This window comes from Euprymna scolopes, chromosome 29, assembly GCF_053919585.1.
Source record: "Euprymna scolopes isolate OS-2025 chromosome 29, ASM5391958v1, whole genome shotgun sequence".
Taxonomy (NCBI): Eukaryota; Metazoa; Mollusca; class Cephalopoda; order Sepiida; family Sepiolidae; genus Euprymna; species Euprymna scolopes.
The window spans coordinates 84396061-84418982 of record NC_136510.1 but is presented as its reverse complement, the minus strand read 5'-3'; the positions used below and the strand labels follow the sequence as shown (position 1 = coordinate 84418982).

Below are 22922 nucleotides of genomic sequence, written 5' to 3'. Positions count from 1 at the left end.
TTTAAATTCACGCCCCCCCTTTTCAAGTGTCTATTAAAAAGTAAATAATTAATTTACTCACCAAAGTTTTATATATCACAAATTGAAGATAAAAGATCAATAAATGATATATTCAAATTAAAAATAAAAAAGTAGTGTTTTTTAGAAATTTACCTGTAAAGTCCGAAGTTTAAAACCTTTTTTTTTTAAACCACGTTGTTTGTTTTGTTGTTATTTTTTTAAAAATGAAACCTTGGTCCTTGCTCCTTTAATTGAAAAAAAAAAAAAATTAGGGCTTGAATTACATTTTCGAGTAGTTATAAGCTTGGAAAGACACGGGGTCGAATGATTTCACGCCTTCCATTTTGAAATGTCTATTAAAAAGTAAATAATTAATTTACTCACCAAAGTGTTATATATCACAAATTGAAGATAAATGATCAATAAATAATATATTCAAATTTAAAACAAAAAAGTAGTGGTTTTTTTTTTTTACAAATTTACCTGTAAAGTCCGAAGTTTAAAACCTTTTTAAAAAAAAAAAAACACGTTGTTTTTGTTTTATTTTTTTTTAAATGAAACCTTGGGCCTTGCTCCTTTAATTGAAAAAAAATTAGGGCTTGAATTACATTTTTCGAGGAGTTATAAGCTTGGAAAGATGGGGTGGAATTAATCACTATTTTTCACGAAATTTCCGACACACCTATGTAACCTCCGACTTTTTTCCAGGTGTATCTTGTCGAACTCTGGAATCTTTCTGTCAAACTCGGGAATCTACACGGAATTTCGAACAGAATCCTTTATATAATCCATTTACTGGGTAGAAATCTTAAGTAATTCGCAATTGTATTTTGAGTGTCGTCCGCACTGATGCGTTTTAAACAATAACATTATCATTTCAGCACGGTCCGTAAACTGCAGAAGTAAAGTACGATAAAAAAAAAAAAAAAGTTTGATTCAAATTCTGTAGGAGTACTCCCCCCCCCCAAAAAAAACAAATTAACATGGGTATTTGTGCACTTTTGCCACCGTGCTGCAATAATAACGTTATTATTTTGAAAACCATTCTTAACATGTAGAGGAGAGTGACCAGAGGGCTGTGTGGTGCTTCCACCTAACAGTTTAATAATAATAATAATAAAAGATATCGTGAAGCTTGAATTTAACTTGAAAATACTATTTAAAAATTTGCAAAAATGCAGAAGCATCAACATATGTTCCGTTAATAGAGAAATTAGCTTTTTTTTTGTTTTTTACATTTGTAATTAAGTCCTCTAATATCACAATATTTTTAAACATTCGAATAGAAAAGAAAACGCGATATTTATCAACATTAAAAAAATCAAGACAATATCTTCCACTAAACAATAAGATAAAAAAAAAAAAATCATAAATTATAGACTTTAAGACATCCAAAATGAAACTATCATTCTTACCTGATAAGCGATGATGGGTCCTTGTGTTGGATGGAATTCGCAATAAAAAATACCTTTAATCATGTCTCCTGAAGCCATGTCTTTGGATTTGGGTGATTCTTGTGACGGAACCAAACATCAGAGCAACCGAAGATTTACTGAAATGTCTAAAATATATTTGTGCTTAGTAATAATAAATGAATTTTTCATTAAATGATAGAAATGACAAGAGAACAGATCTGACGACAAAACGAAAAAAACAAACAAACAAACAAATACATGCAATGGTTACCGCAGTTACTTCCCTTTGTTGTCGATTTTACGAACACAAATAATTAAGTGGTTCGACTTTTCAAAGTTCACATATTTTTATTATTATCATTTCGGTAAATTTGTAGATTAACACCCTCAGTTACACCCCTTCCAGTTCCACCGTAAATGAGATTCTGCATTTTTTAGGCGATTACGTGCGAACATTCTGAAAAAGTGAAAACAAATAATTATTTTAGAGTTTAGAGCAGGGCCCAGGGGATTAACCGGTTTCGTATATAAATTTAACGTCGTAAAATGATTCCGAGACATTCTTACTTTTAAGGAGAGCTAACTATTTTTTTTTATGGGGGGGGGGGGAAGGTTAATCGGAATGCTAACTTATTGTTCTAAGGGAAGCAACTCTATTTTACTAAGAATTGTAAGAAAAGAAGAAAAAAATGATTTTTTTTCAACTACTTAATGAAGTAATGTAACAAAATTTGGCGCTTCTACACTATTGGGATGACATTTCGGAAATCGTAATATTGAAGTTCACATGAAAACAATGGTATCTACGTATTCCTCGTATTTTTAAGATGATTATATACAAAAAAGTACGAAAATCGATAAGGTAAAAAATTATTTATTTAAGAAAATAAAAATAGAATTTGATGAAAATGATCGTAAGACACTGAAGAGTTCAAAAGGGAGATATTTTTTTCCGTTTTGATTGTTAGAAATTATTTCTCACATTCCCAATTTCCTCCCTGCAGAGGCAAATGAATCCACAAATACAAAAGCCATACCTTTCAAACTCAAAATTTATTCAAATGTAACAGCAATGAAAGTTTATTGGTTCTGGTAAAGTCCATTTGCAAAACGGTGGCCAGTTTTGCTTCCATACACATGGAGCCAATAGTATGAATTCCTAATACCAGAATGTTTGTTCTTTGTTCCTCGAAAGAATCCATGAATGTTCATGGGAGACTTGGCCGGAATGTTGGCGCCTACAATTAGGCATAATGTGAGTCCCTTCGAACTCCAGTTGAATTGAGATAAAATCGAATATTTGGTAAATAAAACATGAAGAACTGTTCTTGAATGTCATCCTTTAATTAGGATAGTTTCGGCAAAATAAAATTGTCTCTGCTTGTAGAGATTTGGTCCTTTGTTTACCAACAGTCTGGCAATGCAACATGAAGGAATTGTCATGGTTCCCTCCAGTGTAGGAGCCGCTGGATTTTGGGCCCATCCAATGCCGAGTCCCTGTGTGGACTTAAAAATAAAGCATGGTACAAAAACCACGCCAAGCAAATCACCTGACACATCCAAAATTAACCAATGACTGCCGACCACTAAACTGTGTGGGTGGCTGAACAAAAAGAAACGGCGAATGTAAATGGAATTTCTCGCATGATTTAACCAAGATGGCGGCAATTTTTCACCTGCTAATACGATTAAGGTTGTTTTGTTTAATAATTCATTAATATTCAAGTAATTTCGACTGCATAACTTAATAGAATTGACAATAAAAAAGGGAAAAAGAAAAAGAAAAGAAGAAAATCAGTTGAAACCATTGTTTTTTTTAAAAAAAATCTGAAAACTCCATTTATCGACTACAAAATCTCATCCCAATTCTGTAGAAGCGCCCCAAATTTTATAACATTAATAACAAAGAAATATAAAATGCGACGATATTATAATTTTTCTTAAAGAAAACATTCGAGTAATTGTAAGAAAAAATGATTTTTTCAACTACTTTAGTAAAATAGAATTACCTCCCTTAAAACAATGAATTAAGATTCCAAATAACCATTTAAAAAAAATATCTTACCATTAACTCTGTCCGACTGGGAAGATTGTAAAGTCGCAAGTAATTACTTAACTAAACCTCTATCCAAAATAACGCGCATACAATTTATCTTCTATGCTAAAAAAAAAAAAAATAAAAAAAAATAAGAAAGAAATTAGTAAACTGCCCTAAAACGCTAGAATTACCTGGAAATGGGGGAGAGATCATTTTACTTATGATTTATTTATGAAACTAATCCCCTGCTTCAAATTCTAAAATAATTGTTTTCTTTTCTTTCTGCTAAATTTTTCAGTGTGTTCGTACGTAATTTCCTAAGGAAGTAGAATCATTTTGCTTGTGTGTGTGTGTGTGTGTGTGTGTTGAGGGGGGGGTCGATTAGCCAAGGGAGTTAATCTACACCATCATTTCTTCAACACTGATCGAATAATTATTATTTGTACTTATTAGAAGTTTTCACACAGGTCATCATCAGAGATTGCTCACTGACAACAACCAGTGGTGTTCCCTGGAGTCCAGGTGACAACAAGTCTTCCCAGATTTCCAGTACTCTTTAATAATAAACTTTGCAAATGAATTTGCATCATCACAACAACCGGTTGCCATTGACTGCTTGCTGGTTATGACTATTGGTCCTCACTGGAATTTGGGTGGCAATAAGCCTTTCTAAGGTCCCAGTTCTTTTCATGCCCATTCAGTGAAGGTCTGCTTAGGGTTAATTTATGATTATACAGTTTCAGTTTTCATGAATATTGAAATGCTCATATCTTTGATTCTATGGGATGAAACTACATGAAAAATTGCAGGCTTTTTGAAGATTATAATACTATTCTATGGTTAACAGAAAAAAGAACCTATATTTTCAAAACAATAAAATATGCCCAAATTTGCCTACATTTGTATATATAGTATCCTAACAGGCCATCTTTTGTTTTGCTACTTCTGTTTTCTCCCCTGTGGCGTTGCCAAGCCACTAGATTACATTGGAATAATCATGTTGTCACACCGGTTCCTGTTAAATCACTGAAGTTAAGCGATGTTGAGCCTGGTCAGTACTAAAATGGGTGACCATTTGGGAATGCCAGATGCTGCATGTACTCTCTGCTTATCCCAGCATTGTTTCCGGTCGTTCTGGACTTTTTCTTGCCACTGGACTCAATCAGTGCCTATTCAGGATAGGTGTGGTTGAGGATTGCGCAACCCTTGCCTCACACTTTAACGTGCATCTACCCTTACAGTGAGTATCCATTGTCTTTTGAGACTGAACAGAGGCTTCCATTTCCATTCCACATTGGAATAAAATGGGTAGTGAAGAAAAACAATAAATACATAAATAAAAAATTTGGTTCATAACACCCTCCCAACCCTTTCTAAATGATAGACCACCCACTGTTTTTCAGTTTGTTCATACGCGCAAACAAATAGAACAATCTCTAAATGGGAGTGAGGTCTAAGTGGAATAAAAAAAGAAATGAAGGATGGATTTTGAAGACTTTGAAATATTTATTTGCAGATGATATAAAAAAATCACATTTCAATAAATTAGGCACAAGGCCATCAAAAGTGCGAGAAAATAGAAGTCGTTGGTCATCCTTGGTCTGTAGTGATAACAATGTCTACCTTACACTTTACTAGAATCATCTCAGTTCACCACAATACCACATTTACACTAGGGCCCATCCTACTTAAAATATGATTCGAAATTTTATTGTTCATTAATATACATTTATACAAAGACTAGCGATGGATCCCAGCTTTGCCCGGTTGTAAAATACACTTAAATATGATATTTTAATTTGTCCAGATTTCGTACATATTATTATAGAGTCGTGATTTCAAAAGTGAAAATAAAAAAAATATTTAGGTGCCATCAGCTAGAATCGAAACTGTAGCATTCAAAGCTGGTGATGTTACCACTGTACCAACATGACACGCATATGAACTGATCAAAAAGTAAAAATTAAAAATAAACTAAGATGTATATACAAAATGTCTAACGAATTTTTCAATTTTGACCCATTTTTACCCCTTAAAACTATTTTAACCGGCTAAACACCCATAAAAGAACAGCTCATAAAAAATCCAATAATTTGCGGCCCCTAGCGCCGCTCTGCGATTTTTAGTTTCAGAGATAAAGTTTGAAAATATGAGGACAGACAGACACACCGATAGGAAGGCACATAGCCGTTTATATATTAGATTTCATTAGAATCAAACGGGAAGTGGAGATTTGGTTAGTAAGACCCTCTCACCAATTTTTGACGCTTGTGTAGATTCATGATCTTTTAAACAAACGCATTTCAGGTGAAAACATTATTACCTACTTACGTGTCATGATGTCGAAATTAGTATAAATTAAAAAAAAAAATTACAAGTAAAATAGAATGTATCAAATTATCGGTCAAAATTGTTGCGGACCAGGATATAAATACGCTAACTCGCTAAAAGAAAAAATAATGAAACGAATTGAATGAAGGAAACAAAAAACTCAAATGCTGGAATAAAATAAACATGTCGTTTATTTTCTGTTGAGAAATGAAAGTCTTGGGTGTACACGTGTTCATTCGGACATTGACGACTACGTGCATGGAAGGAAAGGGGAATGCAATAGAGAAACGCGAAGTGGCAAGCCGGCCAGTAGAGAGTCGCGCACATGTCTGTGTTGATGGACCAAAGCCGAAGGGGAGATAGAGTGAGAAAGTCAATCCAGTTCATGGAGAGAGAAAGCGTATAAAGTGTATGTGCCCTTATCCCACATTACAGTAGCAGGGAAAGTGACGTTAGGGCGCGCGGTCGGTTCGTCGACTCAACAGGTCGAATGCTGGTCCGGACGAAAAAGGGAAGTTGACAGGTTTTGTTGTCTTTTATACTGGAGTTAGTGTTCTGGGTGCGCATGTCTGGTTTTCACTTAAAAGGAAGTGACGTCACAGCTCGGGTGTCTGTATGCGCATAAGTGTGAGTGTGTGTATGAGGCTGTGTATATGCGTACGTGTGTGTGTGCGTACATGCGTGCGTACATGTGGGTGTGTATATGTGAGGGAAAACATGTTCGAACAAGACTCCCCCTCCTGAGGAGAAAAAATACTATATATATACAAGAGAAACGTATTTCGTTTTTGTTTTTTATGTATATTTTTTTTTTTTTTTTAATAAGTTATATATTGTTTGAAATGTTTTGGCCAATGAACTTTTCGACAAGTTTTTGTTGTTGTTTGTGGTGTGTTGCTTTTTGTAATTTCTTTGCCCGTTTCTGAGTGTGTATGTGCTTGTATTGGAGAAGGAGAAACGTGTAATTATTCGTCTCTGAATGCAGGTTTAAGTCTGTCTATTGCTATAGTGTCTTTTTTTTTCTTTTTTTAATATCGTAAAATATTTTTTACTCCTGTCGAGAACTAAATAAGGTCCGGAATAATTTGGACATAGTGGTTTTTTTACTGCGTCGTTCCTGATAAAAACGTATTTACATGTGTAAATATCGCTTGGAATGAAAATGTTCGGGTCTGGCTTTTTGGTTGGAGTAAATTTTGATTGTGACATTTTGTGTTTTAAGTCCGTCACAAAAGTTGTCATTGGGGAAATGTCAGTATTGTTTTCGCAGAATTGTTCTGGTAAAATCAGTGTTGATCCGAAAACTAATTTTGCAGGTGTGCTCTGCAAATCTTCCTTCACAGTGTTGCGAATTGCTAGGAGAATGAGTGGCAAATTGTCTGACCAGTCCGATTTGTGTTCGTTCATAGCCAAAGGAGGAGTCCGTCTGTTGAAGTTCCATTTTGTTTTGTGTTGAAATTTTTATATTTCAATTTCTTGTGCGCAGTTTGAAAATGTTCCTCCTCGTGGTCGACAAGTTTGTTTGTTTGTTAGAGAAAAATTATTTTTCGTGCGTGCCATGAATTTGTGTGGGCGAGTTTAGCTTACACCGAGTGTTTCGTTCAAACTCATTAATTTCATTTTAAATAAAGGGGTCACCATCTCATGTTGCGGACCAGGATATAAATACGCTAACTTGCTACAAGAAAAAATAATGAAACGAATTGAATGAAGGAAACAAAAAACTCAAATGCTGGAATAAGATAAACATGTCGTTTATTTTCTGTTGAGAAATGAAAGTCTTGGGTGCACATGTGTTCATTTGGCCGTTGACGACCACGCGCATGGAAGGAAAGGGGAATGCAATTGAGAAATGCGAAGTGGCAAGCCGGCCTGTGGAAAGATAGGGTTAAGCTCAGTAGAGAGTCGCGCACATGTCTGTGATGATGGACCAAAGCCGAAGGGGAGATAGAGTGAGAAAGTCAATCCAGTTCATGGAGAGAGAAAGCGTATAAAGTGTATGTGCGCTTATCCCATATTACAGTAGCAGGGAAAGTGACGTTAGGGTGCGCGGTCGGTTCGTCGACTCAACAGGTCAAACGCTGGTCCGGATGAAAAAGGGAAGTTGACAGGTTTTGTTGTCTTTTATACTGGAGTTAGTGTTCTGGGTGCGCATGTCTGGTTTTCACTTAAAAGGAAGTGACGCCACAGCTCGGGTGTGTGTATACGCATGAATGTGAGTGTGTATGAGGCTGTGTATATGCGAGCGTGTGTGTGTGCGTACGTGCGTGCATACATGTGGGTGTGTATATGAGAGGGAAAACATATTCGAACAAAATGCACTAGAATACCAGTAAAAGACATATTTAAAAAGTTGCTTTTTATAGGGTATTCAGACTTGTTTTGATGAATACCACATTTAAAATTGTCGCTGACAAGTTGTTTAAGAATAACAAAAAAATAATATTAAGACCTTTATTACCCAATGTATTCCTCATTGTTTTCACTGGGTGCCATGCTTGTTCTTGCACGCGCGCAAAAAATAGAACGAACATGGTGTCCAGTGAAAACAATAAAGAAAACATAGGATAATAAGGGTCTTAAGATTATATATATATATATATATATATATATATATATATATATATATATATATATATATATATGTATATATATATATATATATATAAACTACTTATCAGCAACAATTTTAAATATGATATTCGTTCAAAACAAAGCTAGATACCCTTAAAAATCAACTTTTTAAAGATAAGGCTTCAATTGATATTCTAGCGCATTTTGACCGAATTATCCAATTTTATCGTATCACCAATCTACACAAGTATCCCTTTTTTATATAATAGACCGTCCACTGTTTTACCAACAGTCTGGCAATACAGCATGAAGGTTTGTTCAGAACCAAAAACAAGTAGGTATATCTCTAATGAAAATAGGCCGAAAAAGAGTTTTCGTCAAATACAGAGTACGACTGAATTATTTCCCCTTAGAAAGACACCGGTTCCACCCACACCTTAAGGGGCGGTGACAGCGTTTACGTTGTTGCTAATGTCAGCAAGTTTCTCTCGACGAAATGTCATCACGGAATTCCCCGATCAAAAATATCGCAGGAAATAAACATTCCAAAAAGTCGACGGAATTGAATCCCAAACCGACTTGGTTGTGACTAGCTATTTTCACTATGATCCATCTTGTTGTTATCCTTTTTACATCGTATATTGTCTATATGGCAAAGCCGGGCAGCAGTAAGTTTGGAATTAGTTATTTTGTATTTTATTTATTTATTTTTAAATGGACAAAATACACAGTACTTTTTAGGAATAGGTATCCGAGAAAATACACGTCATCAATTTCAAGTTTCACCAATCGGACTTAAAAAAAAAAAAAAATTTTTTTTTAAACTTTTACCCTAACCCGGCAATCATGAAGAAAGATATATTCGTCGGTATTTTTTTTTTTTAGATTAGGTCCACCTCCACAATATTCTTTTAAATGACGACTTATAGAAGTTTTCTCCTATGCTGAATACGGAAATCGCATTGAAAATTTGCAGGAATAAGTATTTATCGAGATATAAAAAGTTGTATTATGCATTGTAATCTTGGGCGGACATCGTTTTTACGCGAGTGCGCGCGCCATAAACAAATCTACGCGCGTAACAAAGATGGCCGCCTTCGGGACAAGATCAAAGTGTAGTATCTGTTCTTCAGATGCTGCATTTCAATTTCTTGTTCTCTGTCAGTGGAGGAGAAATCCTTCACGACTGAGAAATTTTTTATTTTTGTTCCTTTTCCCCACGTTAAAAAACGACCCTGGTGTCTAACTCTGTCCCGTGGGGAGACACGTTAAATAGGAGCAAAGAATACAATGCATAATACAACTTTTTATATCTCGATAACTAATTATTTCTGCAAAATTTCAAGGCGATTTTCGTATTCAGCATGACCGAAAACCTTTAAAAGTCGTTATTTAAAAGAAAGTTGTAGTGGTGGCTGGTGGACCTAATCTGAAAATTTACCTGTTCGTCTAAGGGAGATAACTCTACTTTTACTAAAAACATTCGATCGAGTAAATGTTAGAAAAAGTAAAACCAAAAACAGCTCCCCCCAAAACAAAACAAAACAACAAAAAAACCCCTCAAAAAACAATAAAATTACCTATTATATTTACTTTTAAAATTTTTTTACGACCTGCCCCAACGTAGTATAAACACCTCTAACCTCCCCATGTTAAGGAACGGCTTTCGAGGTTGGGGGGTGTTTATTCCAAAAGCCGTTCTTAACATGGGGAGGTTGGGAGTATTTATACTATGCTGGGGCAGGTCGTAAAAATACGCTTTTTTTTTTATTACATTAAATAAAGTAGTTTAAAAAACATTTTTTGTTTGAAATAGATTATTTTATTTTATTTTTTACTTGCATTTACTCGCCTGTTTAATAACAGGTTTCCCTTCATGATCGCCCATAACCCTAAACTAACCCTAGCTTAAGTTTTAGTTTGGAAAGTCGGTTTAATTTGGTTCGTATTGTGTATTGCGTCGATAACGCTTAACCTCCCTCTACACAAAATGTTATGTGCCAATTTAAACAACAATAACGACAATAAAAGTTAAATTCAAGGTCAGCATCCCTATCTTCATTGATCCTAACATCAACCCCAAGTCTGTATGGCAATACGAAAAATGAATAAATAAAATAACAAAATGCTACATGCCACAGTCGCCATAATGGAACCTTTATAAGTCAATTTTGCAGATCAATTTTCAAATGTTGGTGGGGGAAATTAGGTACTTAAAATGAATGGGCATCTCGACAAGGATTACAGTTCTTATAGAGTCAGTTCTGAGTATCAACGGAGAATCCAAACTCAGTTCTGGTAATTTCTGATGCAAAGTATGCATCTTTTATTATTTTATGCTTTGAGAAAGTTTTTTTTTTTTTTTTTAACTTTGTTTTTATAACCTTAACCTAACGTTTTGTATGCTTAGTATCGTCTGCATTTTAACATTTTTTTTTTTCTGATTGTAAACTGCTTCGGCAATTTCCAAGATTGACTTGAGATTCTTTGTCCATATCCGAAACTGACTGCGTAAGTCCTGAAAGCAACTGGGTTTCCATTCTTTTCAAATACCGAAAATGGTTTAAATTTTTAGAGAGGTGTTGAGTATACTATGATGCAATCCTCTTTCTGTATAAGAGCCAAGTACACCCTAAAATGGAGTACTATTGCCACATCTGTGCAGGAGCTGCTCAGAGCACCCTATCTTGCCTTGATAGAGTTCAAAACCAACTTCAAAACCTAGTAGGTGATGCTCTTTTCTTTTCCCTGCAACTTCTTTTCCACAGAAGAGACATTGTGAGCCTGTCTCTGCTCTATCATTATTTTCATGACAAGAAATCCTCGGAGCTTCAATGTATGCCCCCCCCCCGTCAAACTTTCACAAAAAAACACTTGTCCCTCTACAACCACTATCAACAATTTCCCCCTTTCACTCTCTACCTGTGCCTAAATCTATATGCACATTCCATGAACAAAGCTTTTGTTCTTAGAACCGCCCGCCTGTGGAACTCTATTTCGCTATGCCTGCTTTTCAGCTGACTACAATATGGTTGTCTTCAAGTCTAATGTAAACAAGTTCTTTTTGAGCCACCCCTTAAATAATCAAATTATACCAAATTTCCACTACTAACAACTATTATGCTGTTGTCCTGGTGACCACCGTACACTTAGTAAACCTTATCCTTGAGTGGCCGTTGGGCCTTGATAAGTGGTGGCTCCCCTGTTAAAAAAATCTATCATGTCACGAAGCTCTTTAATTTGGTTTCTTTTTAACGTTGATTTAAAACTGAATAATAAAATCAACAAAAAAACATAAAATTTATTTTATGCTCTTTTTCAGGTGACAGGTGGCATGAGTGTTTTATTCTGATTTGCCAATTAAGCAGAATCACACCATAGATTAATAACGGTTTGCAATATATTTACATAACAGCAAACTCCAGTAAAAAAAACTATTATCACGGACAATGTATGATAACTGGATTTCATATATACTTGTTCTTTCACATATATATAATGATTGTGTTACTGTGGTTAATTTCGCTTTTTATAAAATAGTACTCAATAACAAGTAGAGCAGTATTATGGTATAAAGTTCTACACATGTGCATTAATGTTTCAGTTGTGATTTTGAAAGAAATTGAAACATGTATGCATATATGTAGCCAATAATGTTTGTATAAATAAAGAACTTTACAATATATATATATATATATATATATATATATATAGGCTCATATTTTATATTTATTTCATATTTATTGATGTATAGAAATTTTATTTTTATTTTTTTTTTCAGAAAAAAGAATTTTCAGTAACTTCATTCAACCTTCTTCAGTATATTGAGGAATAGGTGTGCAGTGGGTGATGGTAGCAGTGGGGAAAATACAGCCAATGAGATTTAGAAACGTTTACATATGACTAATATATTTTCATCCACATATCTCTGGCCTCCTTTTGAATCTTCTCACCTCTTAATATAACACGTTTTTAGCTGACATTGATTTGCTGTGCAGTGTGGGAGGAGGGTCGACATATGTATATATATCTTCTCAAATAATACTAACATGAGACAACCATATGTCGACCCATCAGAATGGAGCAAACACAAATACGCCGTTGGCAGAGAACTGACAGTCCTCGAAATATGTCACAAGCACATGTGTTAAAAATAGCAACAACTTTTATCAAACAACAAAGAAAAAATACAAAAATTCAAGTTTTGCAACTAAACAAAAATAACAGACTTTTATTTTTGGTCTGAGATTAGCACATATACAGGCAATAAACACCCAAGATATTTTTGCCTGTAAATAACCTGGTTAAAAATTGATTATAGTCATTCATTTGTTTATTGACACCATCACTTGTAGCATGAACCCCTTTCCATAAAACAAGTGACTTCACAGGAAATTTTCATTCTTGATCTGGGAGTTAGGAGCACTCCCATCCCGACTTGATGAGACCCAATTGCTGTAGGCACCAGGGGCAGCAGCAGCTGCAGCAGTATCCAAACAGCATTTTTCAAACTAATAATGTGATTCACACTCCAGTCTCTACTGCTGCCTGCCTCCTTGAACTCCCCCTCACGGACTGTAACCCCAGTTCCTGCATCTGCTTACACTCTGGCTCACTTCCAGCTCACTCCTGCAGTGACTCCAGCAACTTCTCATTTACTCCTGCAGTGACCCCAGCAACTTCTTGCTTACTTCTGCAGTGACCCCAGTGACTCCAGCTTATTTTTACAGCCTCCAGCTCCTGTAGCCCTTGATGTCCGGCTACCAACTTCAGTTCCTGTCAATGTTCAGCTACCAGTTTCAGTACCCATTGAAGTTCGGCTACCAGTTTCCAGCATCAGATCCCATGTATATGACTTGGATCAACCTGAGGCATGTTATCTTACCCCAGGGAAGCAAGAATCTCAACCCCACGAGACACCTGTTCTTGCTTCGGCTGATCCTCCTTCTCCATTGCCATACATTTTACCTTTTTTCATGGTGCAGGAAAACTAATAACACACAGGATTTTATTAATCTTTCTATGAAATTAGTGTCCATTGTATTTTAAATATAGAACTGACCCAAATGAGACAAATCAATAAGTACTAATATTTTTTGCACTATCCAGAAAAATATCAGCTTTATCAAAACACATTTGTTAATTCAATATATTTCTCATTCCATGGAATTTCCACAGGTCCTGCTAGTATGTTATAAATAACATAATTTTTTGTGTGGATGAATATTGGTTTCTACACCACCACCATTCTGTGTATATGTTTATATATGTGTATGCACATGATTCTCCACATAATTTACACATAAAGTTAAATAAACCCAACTAATATTGAACAATGATATCTCAAAAATATCAAATACTAGTAGATGTACCTGGCGTTGTCTGGCATTAAGTGTAATGTTACATTCCTTTAAAAGAAAATGAAGTAAAAAAAACAAAAAACGAAAAGAAACTGAGACATATGTATACGAGTATTATTTTTTTTCTAAACGGTTCACTTCTTATAAGTAAAAAAAAAAATACTCAAGATGAGATCGAAACTAAAACCTAGGGACAGTGAGTCAAATATGAGAATCATTAGGCCAGCTTGACATGATTTTTAAAAAGTGTTTTCAAACTTACTTATTCTTAACATAAAGAAGCTTTGCACATGCGCAGTGGTAAAGCAGTTGACAAACAAAAAAATCTGACCCCTCCCATCTATCAATTTTTCAATTTTGACTCCTTAGCAGTCCTTTTTTCTGGATGAAAACCAATTAAAAACTTTTGCACATGCCTGAATATCCTATATACCAAATTTCAAATCTGTAGATCAAACATTCGTTCAGTATACAGGTTAAGAGTTGTCCTCACACACACACACATTTTCACTTTGATAGATACATAGATACACAAACACATATGTATATATACTCTCTCTCTCTCTCTCTCTCTCTCTACATACATACATATTTTTTTTGTATGAACGACACTGAATATAGGCAACAGACTCTTTTATAAGTTCACTAAAACATCTGTAATATCCATGCAGAGTAATCAGTTGCTTCGGCCCACCACCAAGCTTATAATGCATGCATTTATCTTTTTCTTGTTTTATTTTGATCTATCTACATTTTAATTTTCAATTTATTTTTTAGGTCTTTTTTCTTGGCATCCAACTCTGATGGCCATAGCAGTAAGTGCCATTTATTTTTAACATCATTTATTTTATAAATGTATTTATTTTCATTTGATGTTGTTTTTGCAAGCTCAATTCTGAAATATGTATCCTACTTTATCTCCCTGTTAGAGTATGGTGTCCAGGCCTTTGGTCTATATTTAATATGTGATGTCCAGTATTTCGAGAGAGTTCAAAGACTGGCTACTCGAATGGTGCAAGGTCTATGCGATCTGCCCTATGAAAGCTGACTCAAGAAAATTAAACTTTTCTCCATTGAGCATTGACGATTATAAGGTATCTCCAATGCGAGACACAGATTTACCCCCCCCCCCTATATGTAATATGATGTAACTGTGATTTAATTTGATACCATCATAACTTTTATATGATTTAAAAGAAAAATGCTTTTTCACGAATACTTCTGTTGTAAAAAAAAAAAAAAAAAAAATGCAGATCGTTGTAACTCCTTCTTTTGTTTATTAAATCCCTCTGGTTCAATTGGACTTAAAAACATTTTTTTAGAAGTATCATATGTATATTGCATATAAAATATATCATTTTTCTTTTTACTGCTAAGTAATATATAACACTTTAATATTATTATTTTTTCTTTTTTTCTTTTTCAGTTTTGCCTGTTAATGTTTGAGGGTCTGCTTGTCTTCTCACCACACAGCTCGCTTATTAACCCCAAAAACCGGGTTGCAAGAATTACTTGGCATTGGGTAATCCTGACTGCAGCTCTACTTGCAGCGGCTGTTGGCATGGGCATCATCTATTACAATAAACACATCAACAACAAACCTCATTTCACTTCTTGGCATGGATACATTGGAATCCTAACGCTTGGCTATTTTGCCATGCAAGCTCTTGGTGGCGTAGTCGCAAAATATTCACGTCAACTGTTACCTACGTTTAAGGTTGTTGATGTCCGACTCTACCATGTTTTATCTGGGCTTGTTGTGACCGTCCTTGTGAACATGACTTTATGTCTCTCTATGTATTCAAATTGGTTTACGAAAAATATTGAAGGTTCCAGTTGGTACGCATGTGCGTTTGCCCTGGTCTTCATGACCATATTGGCAGTTCAACAGATCACTCAAAATCACTTACCACGGCTTCTAAATCGATTACGGAGGCATATGCGTGAACAAGTTTAAAAGAAAGAGAGAAAGAGAGCGAGCAAGAATAAATGGCTTGTTTCATTGAAGATTACCTTTTAGATATTTCCTTTCTGAATATTCTTTTATCAAGGCACTGAACTTTTTTCACACTAAAATATATATATATATATATATATATATATATATATATACTAAAAGATCTGCCTGCTGTTGCTGGTATTAAACATGACATTAAATTCCTTAAAAAAAAAAGAAGTAAAAAACTAAGATGTGCAAGCGAGTTCTGTTTTTTTCTAAACAGTTCACTTCTTTTTAGAAAAACAAAAAATACTTGAGCTGAGATTGAAACCAAAACCTAAAGTCAGTCAGTCAGTCAGTCAGTCAGTCAGTCAAGTATGGTAACCATTATGCCAACTTGACATGATATTTAAAAGTATTTTCAAACCTACTTATTCTTAACATAATGTGAACAACTCGTGTATGTGCAGTCGTAAAACAGTTGATAAACAGATAAAAATCTGATGACTCCCATGTACCAATTTTTAAATTTTGACTCCTTTAGTAGCTCTTTTTTTCTGGATGAAAACTGATTAAAAAGTTTTCCACATGTCTGAATATCCTATAAACCAAATTTCAAGCCTGTAGATCAAAAATTCATTGAATTTATAGGTTGAGCATTGTCCTCACACACACACATACACATTCTCACTTTTATAGATATATAGATATATATGTACATATTTGTTATGGAAAAATTTTTTTATTAATAATAAAAGAAATGAATTATTTTGAGAAAATATTTTGACTACAAAAATGATTTATTTATTTTTCATTACAAAATTTGATTGTCTGTGTTGTGTATAAATCGTTATAAGCCCATTGTCTCATCGGGAACTTTTAATTGTCTGTGGATGCAGTCACTTGAATGCTGATGTTTATTTTTTAAGGAGCTTTAGTAATCAAAATGGAACAGTCACAAAGGATACCAGATAGAGAAATCGTTCTTTTAAAGTGACAGGTTGATAGGATCAATCTAAAACAATCACTGCAAGTGTGATGTGTGCCTCTTCAGTGGAATTTTGAAGCAAATCTTTTATTTTTGAAAGCGACATTCTACAGAAGTCAAATGTACTTGAATTAAACTGAGGCATGTTGTTTATGATCTGATTTATACGTACAGAAAGTAGTGATGGGACGATTCTAATATTTTTCCCCAATTCCGATAGTTATTGATTCTGATTCTTTGTACATCTCTAAATATTTAACCATAAAATGGGTATTTTGTCATGATTACCGTAAAAACTTTTATCGTTATTTCCATGGCAGGTGCTCGTCTGAACTCCAATCTCTGCCCCCCCCCTCGCAAATCTTTCACGAAAAACACCCGTCTAGCTGAATCCACTGTGAAAAATTTCCCCCACTCTTTATCTGTGCCTAGATTAAAACGTGGATTCCATGAACAAAGCTTCTTTCTTAGAACTGCACACCTGTGGAACTCTGTTCCGTCTGCCTGCTTCCCACCGGACTACAACTTGGATGTGTTCAAGTCCAATGTTAACAAATTCCTAATGAACCGCCCCCTTAAGTAATAACTTCATCAAATCTCCACACTAACGTAATGTACTTGCAATAACCCTTATCCCTGAGTGGCTTCCGGGCCTTGATAAGTGGTGATCACTGTGTAAAAAAAACAAAAAAAAAACACATCTTAAATGTGCGTATATTTTCTCGGACATAAAAACACACATGTGAGGAGTTGATCTATAGATTTTAGTTTTACTGGAAGTTTAAATCAATAAATATTTATTATTATTACTACTACCAGCAGTGGAAGATTTTTTAAAATCAAATAAAAAAAAAAAGAAAGAAAATCAAAGGATCGTTTTGGCATCGGAAAATAGGTACAAATTTTTCTGATACCAATTCTGATACTTTTTTTCTGGATGGAGGAATTCAATGATGTTTTTTTCTGGATGGAGGAATACAATGATGCTTTCTTTCTTCTGAGACACGTCTATGGTTGCTTTCTCAGAGTCTCACACCATCAAAAGCTGCAACAGAGAGATGAAACCTTCAGCTCATGAATGCATAAGTTCAGTTATCATAACAATACAATTTGCAATCCCCTCTGATCCATAGGAAGCATTACTTTTGGAACGTTCCTCATAATCTTGTTAAAATAATGCTGAGGGTGGAGGGAGTAGGTGAGTCTAATGACATGCTCATTATCTGCACTTACATCTATATCACCATGGGTCTTTGTGTGATACTATTGAAGTGAAAAAATAGAAATAAGTTGATCAGCCGAACAGGAAGTGTTTTTCTTTTTTTTTTTTTTTTTTTTTTTTATACACAGGCATCACCACATTATCAAGGCCAAGAGGCAACTCAAGGATAAGGATTAAAGAGTGTACAGTAGAAATTGGACAATATAGTAATCATTAGTAATGAAAATTCGGTAAATTTGATAACTTATATGGAATGGCTCATCAAGAACTTATTTACGTTAGACTTGAACACAACCATATTGTAGTCAGCCGGAAAGCAGGAAAACGGAAGACAATTCCACAGGCGTGCAGTTCTAAGAAAGAAGCTTTGTTCATGGAATCTACGTTTAGGTTTAGGCACAGATAAAGAGTGGGGGGAATTATTGATAGTATTTTCAGCTAGACGGGTGTTTCTTGTGAAAGTTAGGCGAGGGGGGACCATAGACTGAAGCTCAGTCGAACACTTTCCATGAAAATAACGATACATCAGAGACAAACTCGCAACATTTCTTCTGTGAGATAGAGGTTGCAGGGAAGAGAAAAGGACATCTCCTACGAGGCTACGAAGTCTATTTTGAACTCTATCAAGGCAGGACAAGTCCTTTCTAGCAGCTCCTGCCCAGATATGGCAACAGTATTCCATCCTTGGACGTACCTGGCTCTTATATAGAGAATTGAGTTAATGAAAAAAAAAAAATGGGGAGGAAGGCAACTGAAATAGATTTGTTAATCAAGGTGTGACAGTGACTTGGAATTTATAAACAGTCTTGGTTTAGAACAGTTCCTTGTTTGGGACAGTTGAATATAGGTTGTGGCTCGGAGCAGATGGAGATGAGCTGGCATTAACTGACAAACATGGACTAGACAAAACACAAAGATGCAAATGTTGACATTCAGATGATTTGTTTCCTGCGATGGTGCACCCAGAACCCAATTGATAATGTGTTTAAGGATAGTAGAAAGACAAAGGGGACAAAGTTGTTTACCAAGGCACACAAAAGGCAGCTGAAATAGGATTGTTAATCAAGGTGCGGCAGTAACAGGGATAAAAAATCGGATATAGAGGTCTATATATTTAGAGTTAGTTTACAGACAGTTTTAGAGGTGGTGGTGAATTTTATGACAGTTAAGGACGGTTTACGAACAGTCTTGATTTGCGACAGTATAGTTTGGAACAGTTCAATGTATGTGGTGGCTCGGTGTAGATTGAGATGAACTGATGAACATAGACTCAATAGAACACTAAGATGTGAATGTTAATCTTCAGAGGGTCGCATGCACACCCAACTGATAATTCTGAAATGTGTTGGAGTTTGTGTTTTCTGTATTTTCTCTTGCATTGTTTATTTTTTTATACGTGTGAGCCCATGCTTGGCTCCTTGGCAGTTGCCAATGTGAGAGACGACGACACAGCTAGAAGGGGAGATGAGGGAGAAGAAAACCACCGCAAATAACATTGGGGTCGGCAATTGTTGTCGAGCGAGGAAGGACACATTGTTTCACAATACGATGTCAAAACCTTTCTCCACAAACAAATGCATTATTTATTATTGTGCTAGTCCTTCAGTGAAATCTGCTGTTGATGGAAAATTCAAAGATCAAAAAAGAGATTCTATTTTCCCAAACAACAAAAGTGTTATGAAGTAAAAAAAAAAAAACAGGAAATAAGTTGATCAGCAGAAGAAAGGTATAGAAAATAAAGTTGGTGGAAAAACAATTGGGAGGAAATTGTTCACCAAGGCACACAAAAGAAGGCCGAAATAGCATTGTTAATACGGTTTTAATCTATAATTCTAAAATTATTGTATGTAAAAAAACTAATGAAACAGTCAATAGTTTAATACATGATGATCTCTATTCGAGAATTAAAAAGTAAGTTGATAGCAGTCATTTGGGAGCAGAGAGAGAGGGAGGGAGATTGCATTGAGCGTAATGGCTGACTATGCTGTCTCTACCTGTTTGTGCTTTCTTTCTGTTTCCCTCTAGTGCTGGTGTGATACTATCGATGTACCCCCCCAGGCCTGAGAGAAAAGTGTTAGAAAGTAAAAAAAAAAAAAAAAAAAATGAGGGGGAAAAAAGAGGAAAAACCATAACAAAAAAGAGGAAATGAGTAGAAAGATAATGGAGAGGAAGTTGTTCACCAAGGCACACAAAACAAAGCTGAAATAGCATTGTTAATCAAGGTGTGGCAGTAACTGGGACAGAAGATTGGACATATAGGTCGATATATTTGGGATTAGTTTAGAGACAGTTTTAGAAGTGGCAGTGTATTTTACGACAGGGACAGTATACAAAACTGCTTTAGATTTGCAACAGTTAGGGACAGTTTCCAGTTAAGGAAGCCATGATAACGAAATGAATCGATCAGATGACTTACGAACATGGCCACCACAGAAAACTAAGGTATACATTAGCGTTCAGAGGATCATTTTTCTGCGATGGTGTCACACACGCACCCAGAGACTAACTGATATCTACAGAATGTATCAGTTTGTGTTTTCTGTATTTTCTGTTGTGTTGTTTATTTTTTATACTCGTGAACCTGTACTCGCTCTTTTGGCAGTCGCCAATATGAGATATGATGACAATGACACAACCAGAAGAGAAGATGAAAGAGAAGAAATTCACAGCACGTAGTTGGGGTCGGCAATTATTGTCAAGCGAAGGGAAGCACACTGGATCCTAGGAAGGATTTGCTTTTGAGTGCAAATAAGTGATTTTAGTGCATAGATTTGACTGTTATTTTTACAATTCTCTATTTTTCTCGGAACATTATTTTGCACACACACACACACACATAAAATATAAAAGTTTGTATCTGGGGTGTGGCTTGTGTGTTTTCGCTCACTCATTTGGTCAGTAAATATGTATAATTAAAAGACATGTTAATCCTATAAGGCTATCTGGTTGGATCAAAAATGATTCCCTCCACCGAACGTTGCAAATAGTGATGAAAGTAAACAGATCATCGCACAACTACGGAATATATTACGGAAGAAAAAAAGGGACATACAATTTATATAACATAAAAAGAAATTCTAATAAACGGCTCTTTAACCACCAAACAGAATCAAGACAATAGACTGTGCCGCATATAAAATGCCCAATATCTTTTCCGATATGTGTTTTTTTAACAATAGTAAGCTATTCTAATTATTTCAACATTCTTACTACAGTTTCATGGTTTTCCATTCACCAAAAGTGTTCAAAGATCACGTTTAAATATATTTTATGTACATGTTTGGTTGAAGTCTTTTAGAAATGTTATTTCAGAAAATATACAAGGTGTCTTCAGTAAGTTTCCAGACTTTTTTCACATGAGCATTTTTCTTGATAGTACACACATGAAACTCTAATCCCCTTTGAAGTAATCTCCTCTGGCTGCAATGCACTTATTTTACCGTTCCGACAACTTCTGGAAGGCTCCATCGAAGTCCTCTTGTGTAAGCGTGTCAATGACTCTCGTCACAGCCTCTTTCATCTCCTAAATTTTCTCATAATGACAGCCTCTAAGGTTTTCCTTGAGCTTAAAGAATAACCAAAAGTCACGGGGAGCAAGGTCTGGACTATAGAGAGGGTGAGGAACTGTCTTGATGCCCATCTCGATCAAATAGTTAGATCTTCTCTGAGAACCCTTGGGACAAACTTCATGCAAATCTTCCACATCTTCAATGCCTCGCGAATAATTGTATGTACAGTTTCCACACTACCACCAAACTGTGCACTTATTATCTCTATAGACACACGACAGTCCTTATTCATGAAATTCTTTATTTGGCCAATCAACTCTGGTATTTTGACTTCCTTACTCCTCTCACACTTCTCATCATTCCTCACAAACTCACTGCCTTCCTTGAATCTCTTATGCCACTCAAAAACTGATGCTCGATTCATCCAAAATTGTCCAAAAGCAATCTGAAGCATTCAATACGTTTCTGTGGCATTTTTTTGCCAAATTTAAAACAGAATTTTATTGCATATCGTTCTTTCAACGTGTACTCACGTCCATATTTCATTTTTGAAATTCATCAGCTGTGACAATCAGGCTTTAGTAGGGTGTATTCCAATTCATGCTACAGCTGTTCATTTTAACCTAAAATCATAAAAATTGGCCAGTCATCTTAGAAGATGTATAGCAATAACATACTGAATTTTCAAGAGTCTAAGACGATTTTAAATGCCTTTACAAAAAAAAAAAAATCTGGAAACTTATTGAAGGCTCCTCGTACTAAAAACAATTTTTTTTATCTACAAAAATTCATTTTAAAACTTTCTTTTTTAATGCCGGTACTTGTACAGTTTAACCAAGACATTAAAAAAATGAAAATATCGGAAAAAGGTTATATTGTACGTATTCGTTATGGAATGAAGTTCCCCGAAAAAAAAATTCACTTAATTTTATCAAGTAGTTTTTATTTTACAGCGAAAAAACAATTTGTTATGAAACCAAGCAAAAGGTTCAATTTTTAGGAAGAAAAGCTAGTAATAAACATGGGGAGGGAGTGTCGGCACATTAACTGGAATTATCTCTCCGTGGCGAGTACAACACATTTCATAATGGCTGACTTCAACCCGCTCTCATAAAAACGTGTTTTTCTGCTGTAAAAAAAAAAAAAAAAAAAAAATACTCGATCAAATTAAATGAATTTTTTTTTCGGAGACAGTCCAAAACGGATACGTACAATATAATGTTTTTTTTTTTTTTTCGATATTTTCATTTTTAAATATCTTGATTAAACTGTACAATGTCTAATATCTAACTAATTTAAATCTTTTAAAACGCGAAAAGAGAAAAAACAAAACAAAACAAAACAAAAGAAAAATACAATAAAATCTTCGGTTAAATGATATATTAGTTTTCTGACAGGATTTTCGCCTAAAAATTCACATGTTTACAAAAACTGTGACGTGTCTTATTACGAGATTAACTAAGTTTCCTTCCCTTTGTCTAAGTTACCTCCCTTAAATTACGCCGAACCCTGATGGCCACTATCAGTTTCGAAATCACTATCACAA

General features: G+C 34.9%; 2 protein-coding genes across 2 annotated transcripts in view; one reads left to right on the top strand and one right to left on the bottom strand.

Moving 5' to 3' along the window:
- LOC145252756 (GATOR1 complex protein NPRL2-like) overlaps positions 1-1938 on the bottom strand; it is a 69453-nt gene extending 67515 nt beyond the window's left edge. Inside the window, exon 1 of the mRNA XM_080112640.1 lies at positions 1416-1938. Coding sequence (XP_079968766.1) covers positions 1416-1493 — 78 coding nt within the window. The 5' untranslated portion in view covers positions 1494-1938. The remainder of the gene's footprint in view (positions 1-1415) is intronic.
- Positions 1939-8768: 6830 nt separating this feature from the next.
- LOC145252755 (putative transmembrane reductase CYB561D1) lies at positions 8769-16453 on the top strand. Its single transcript, XM_080112639.1, has 3 exons — positions 8769-9026; positions 14496-14533; positions 15145-16453. Exons 1-3 carry the CDS (start codon positions 8963-8965, stop codon positions 15673-15675), a joined length of 633 nt encoding a protein of 210 aa, XP_079968765.1. The 5' UTR covers positions 8769-8962; the 3' UTR covers positions 15676-16453.
- Positions 16454-22922: the final 6469 nt, after the last annotated feature.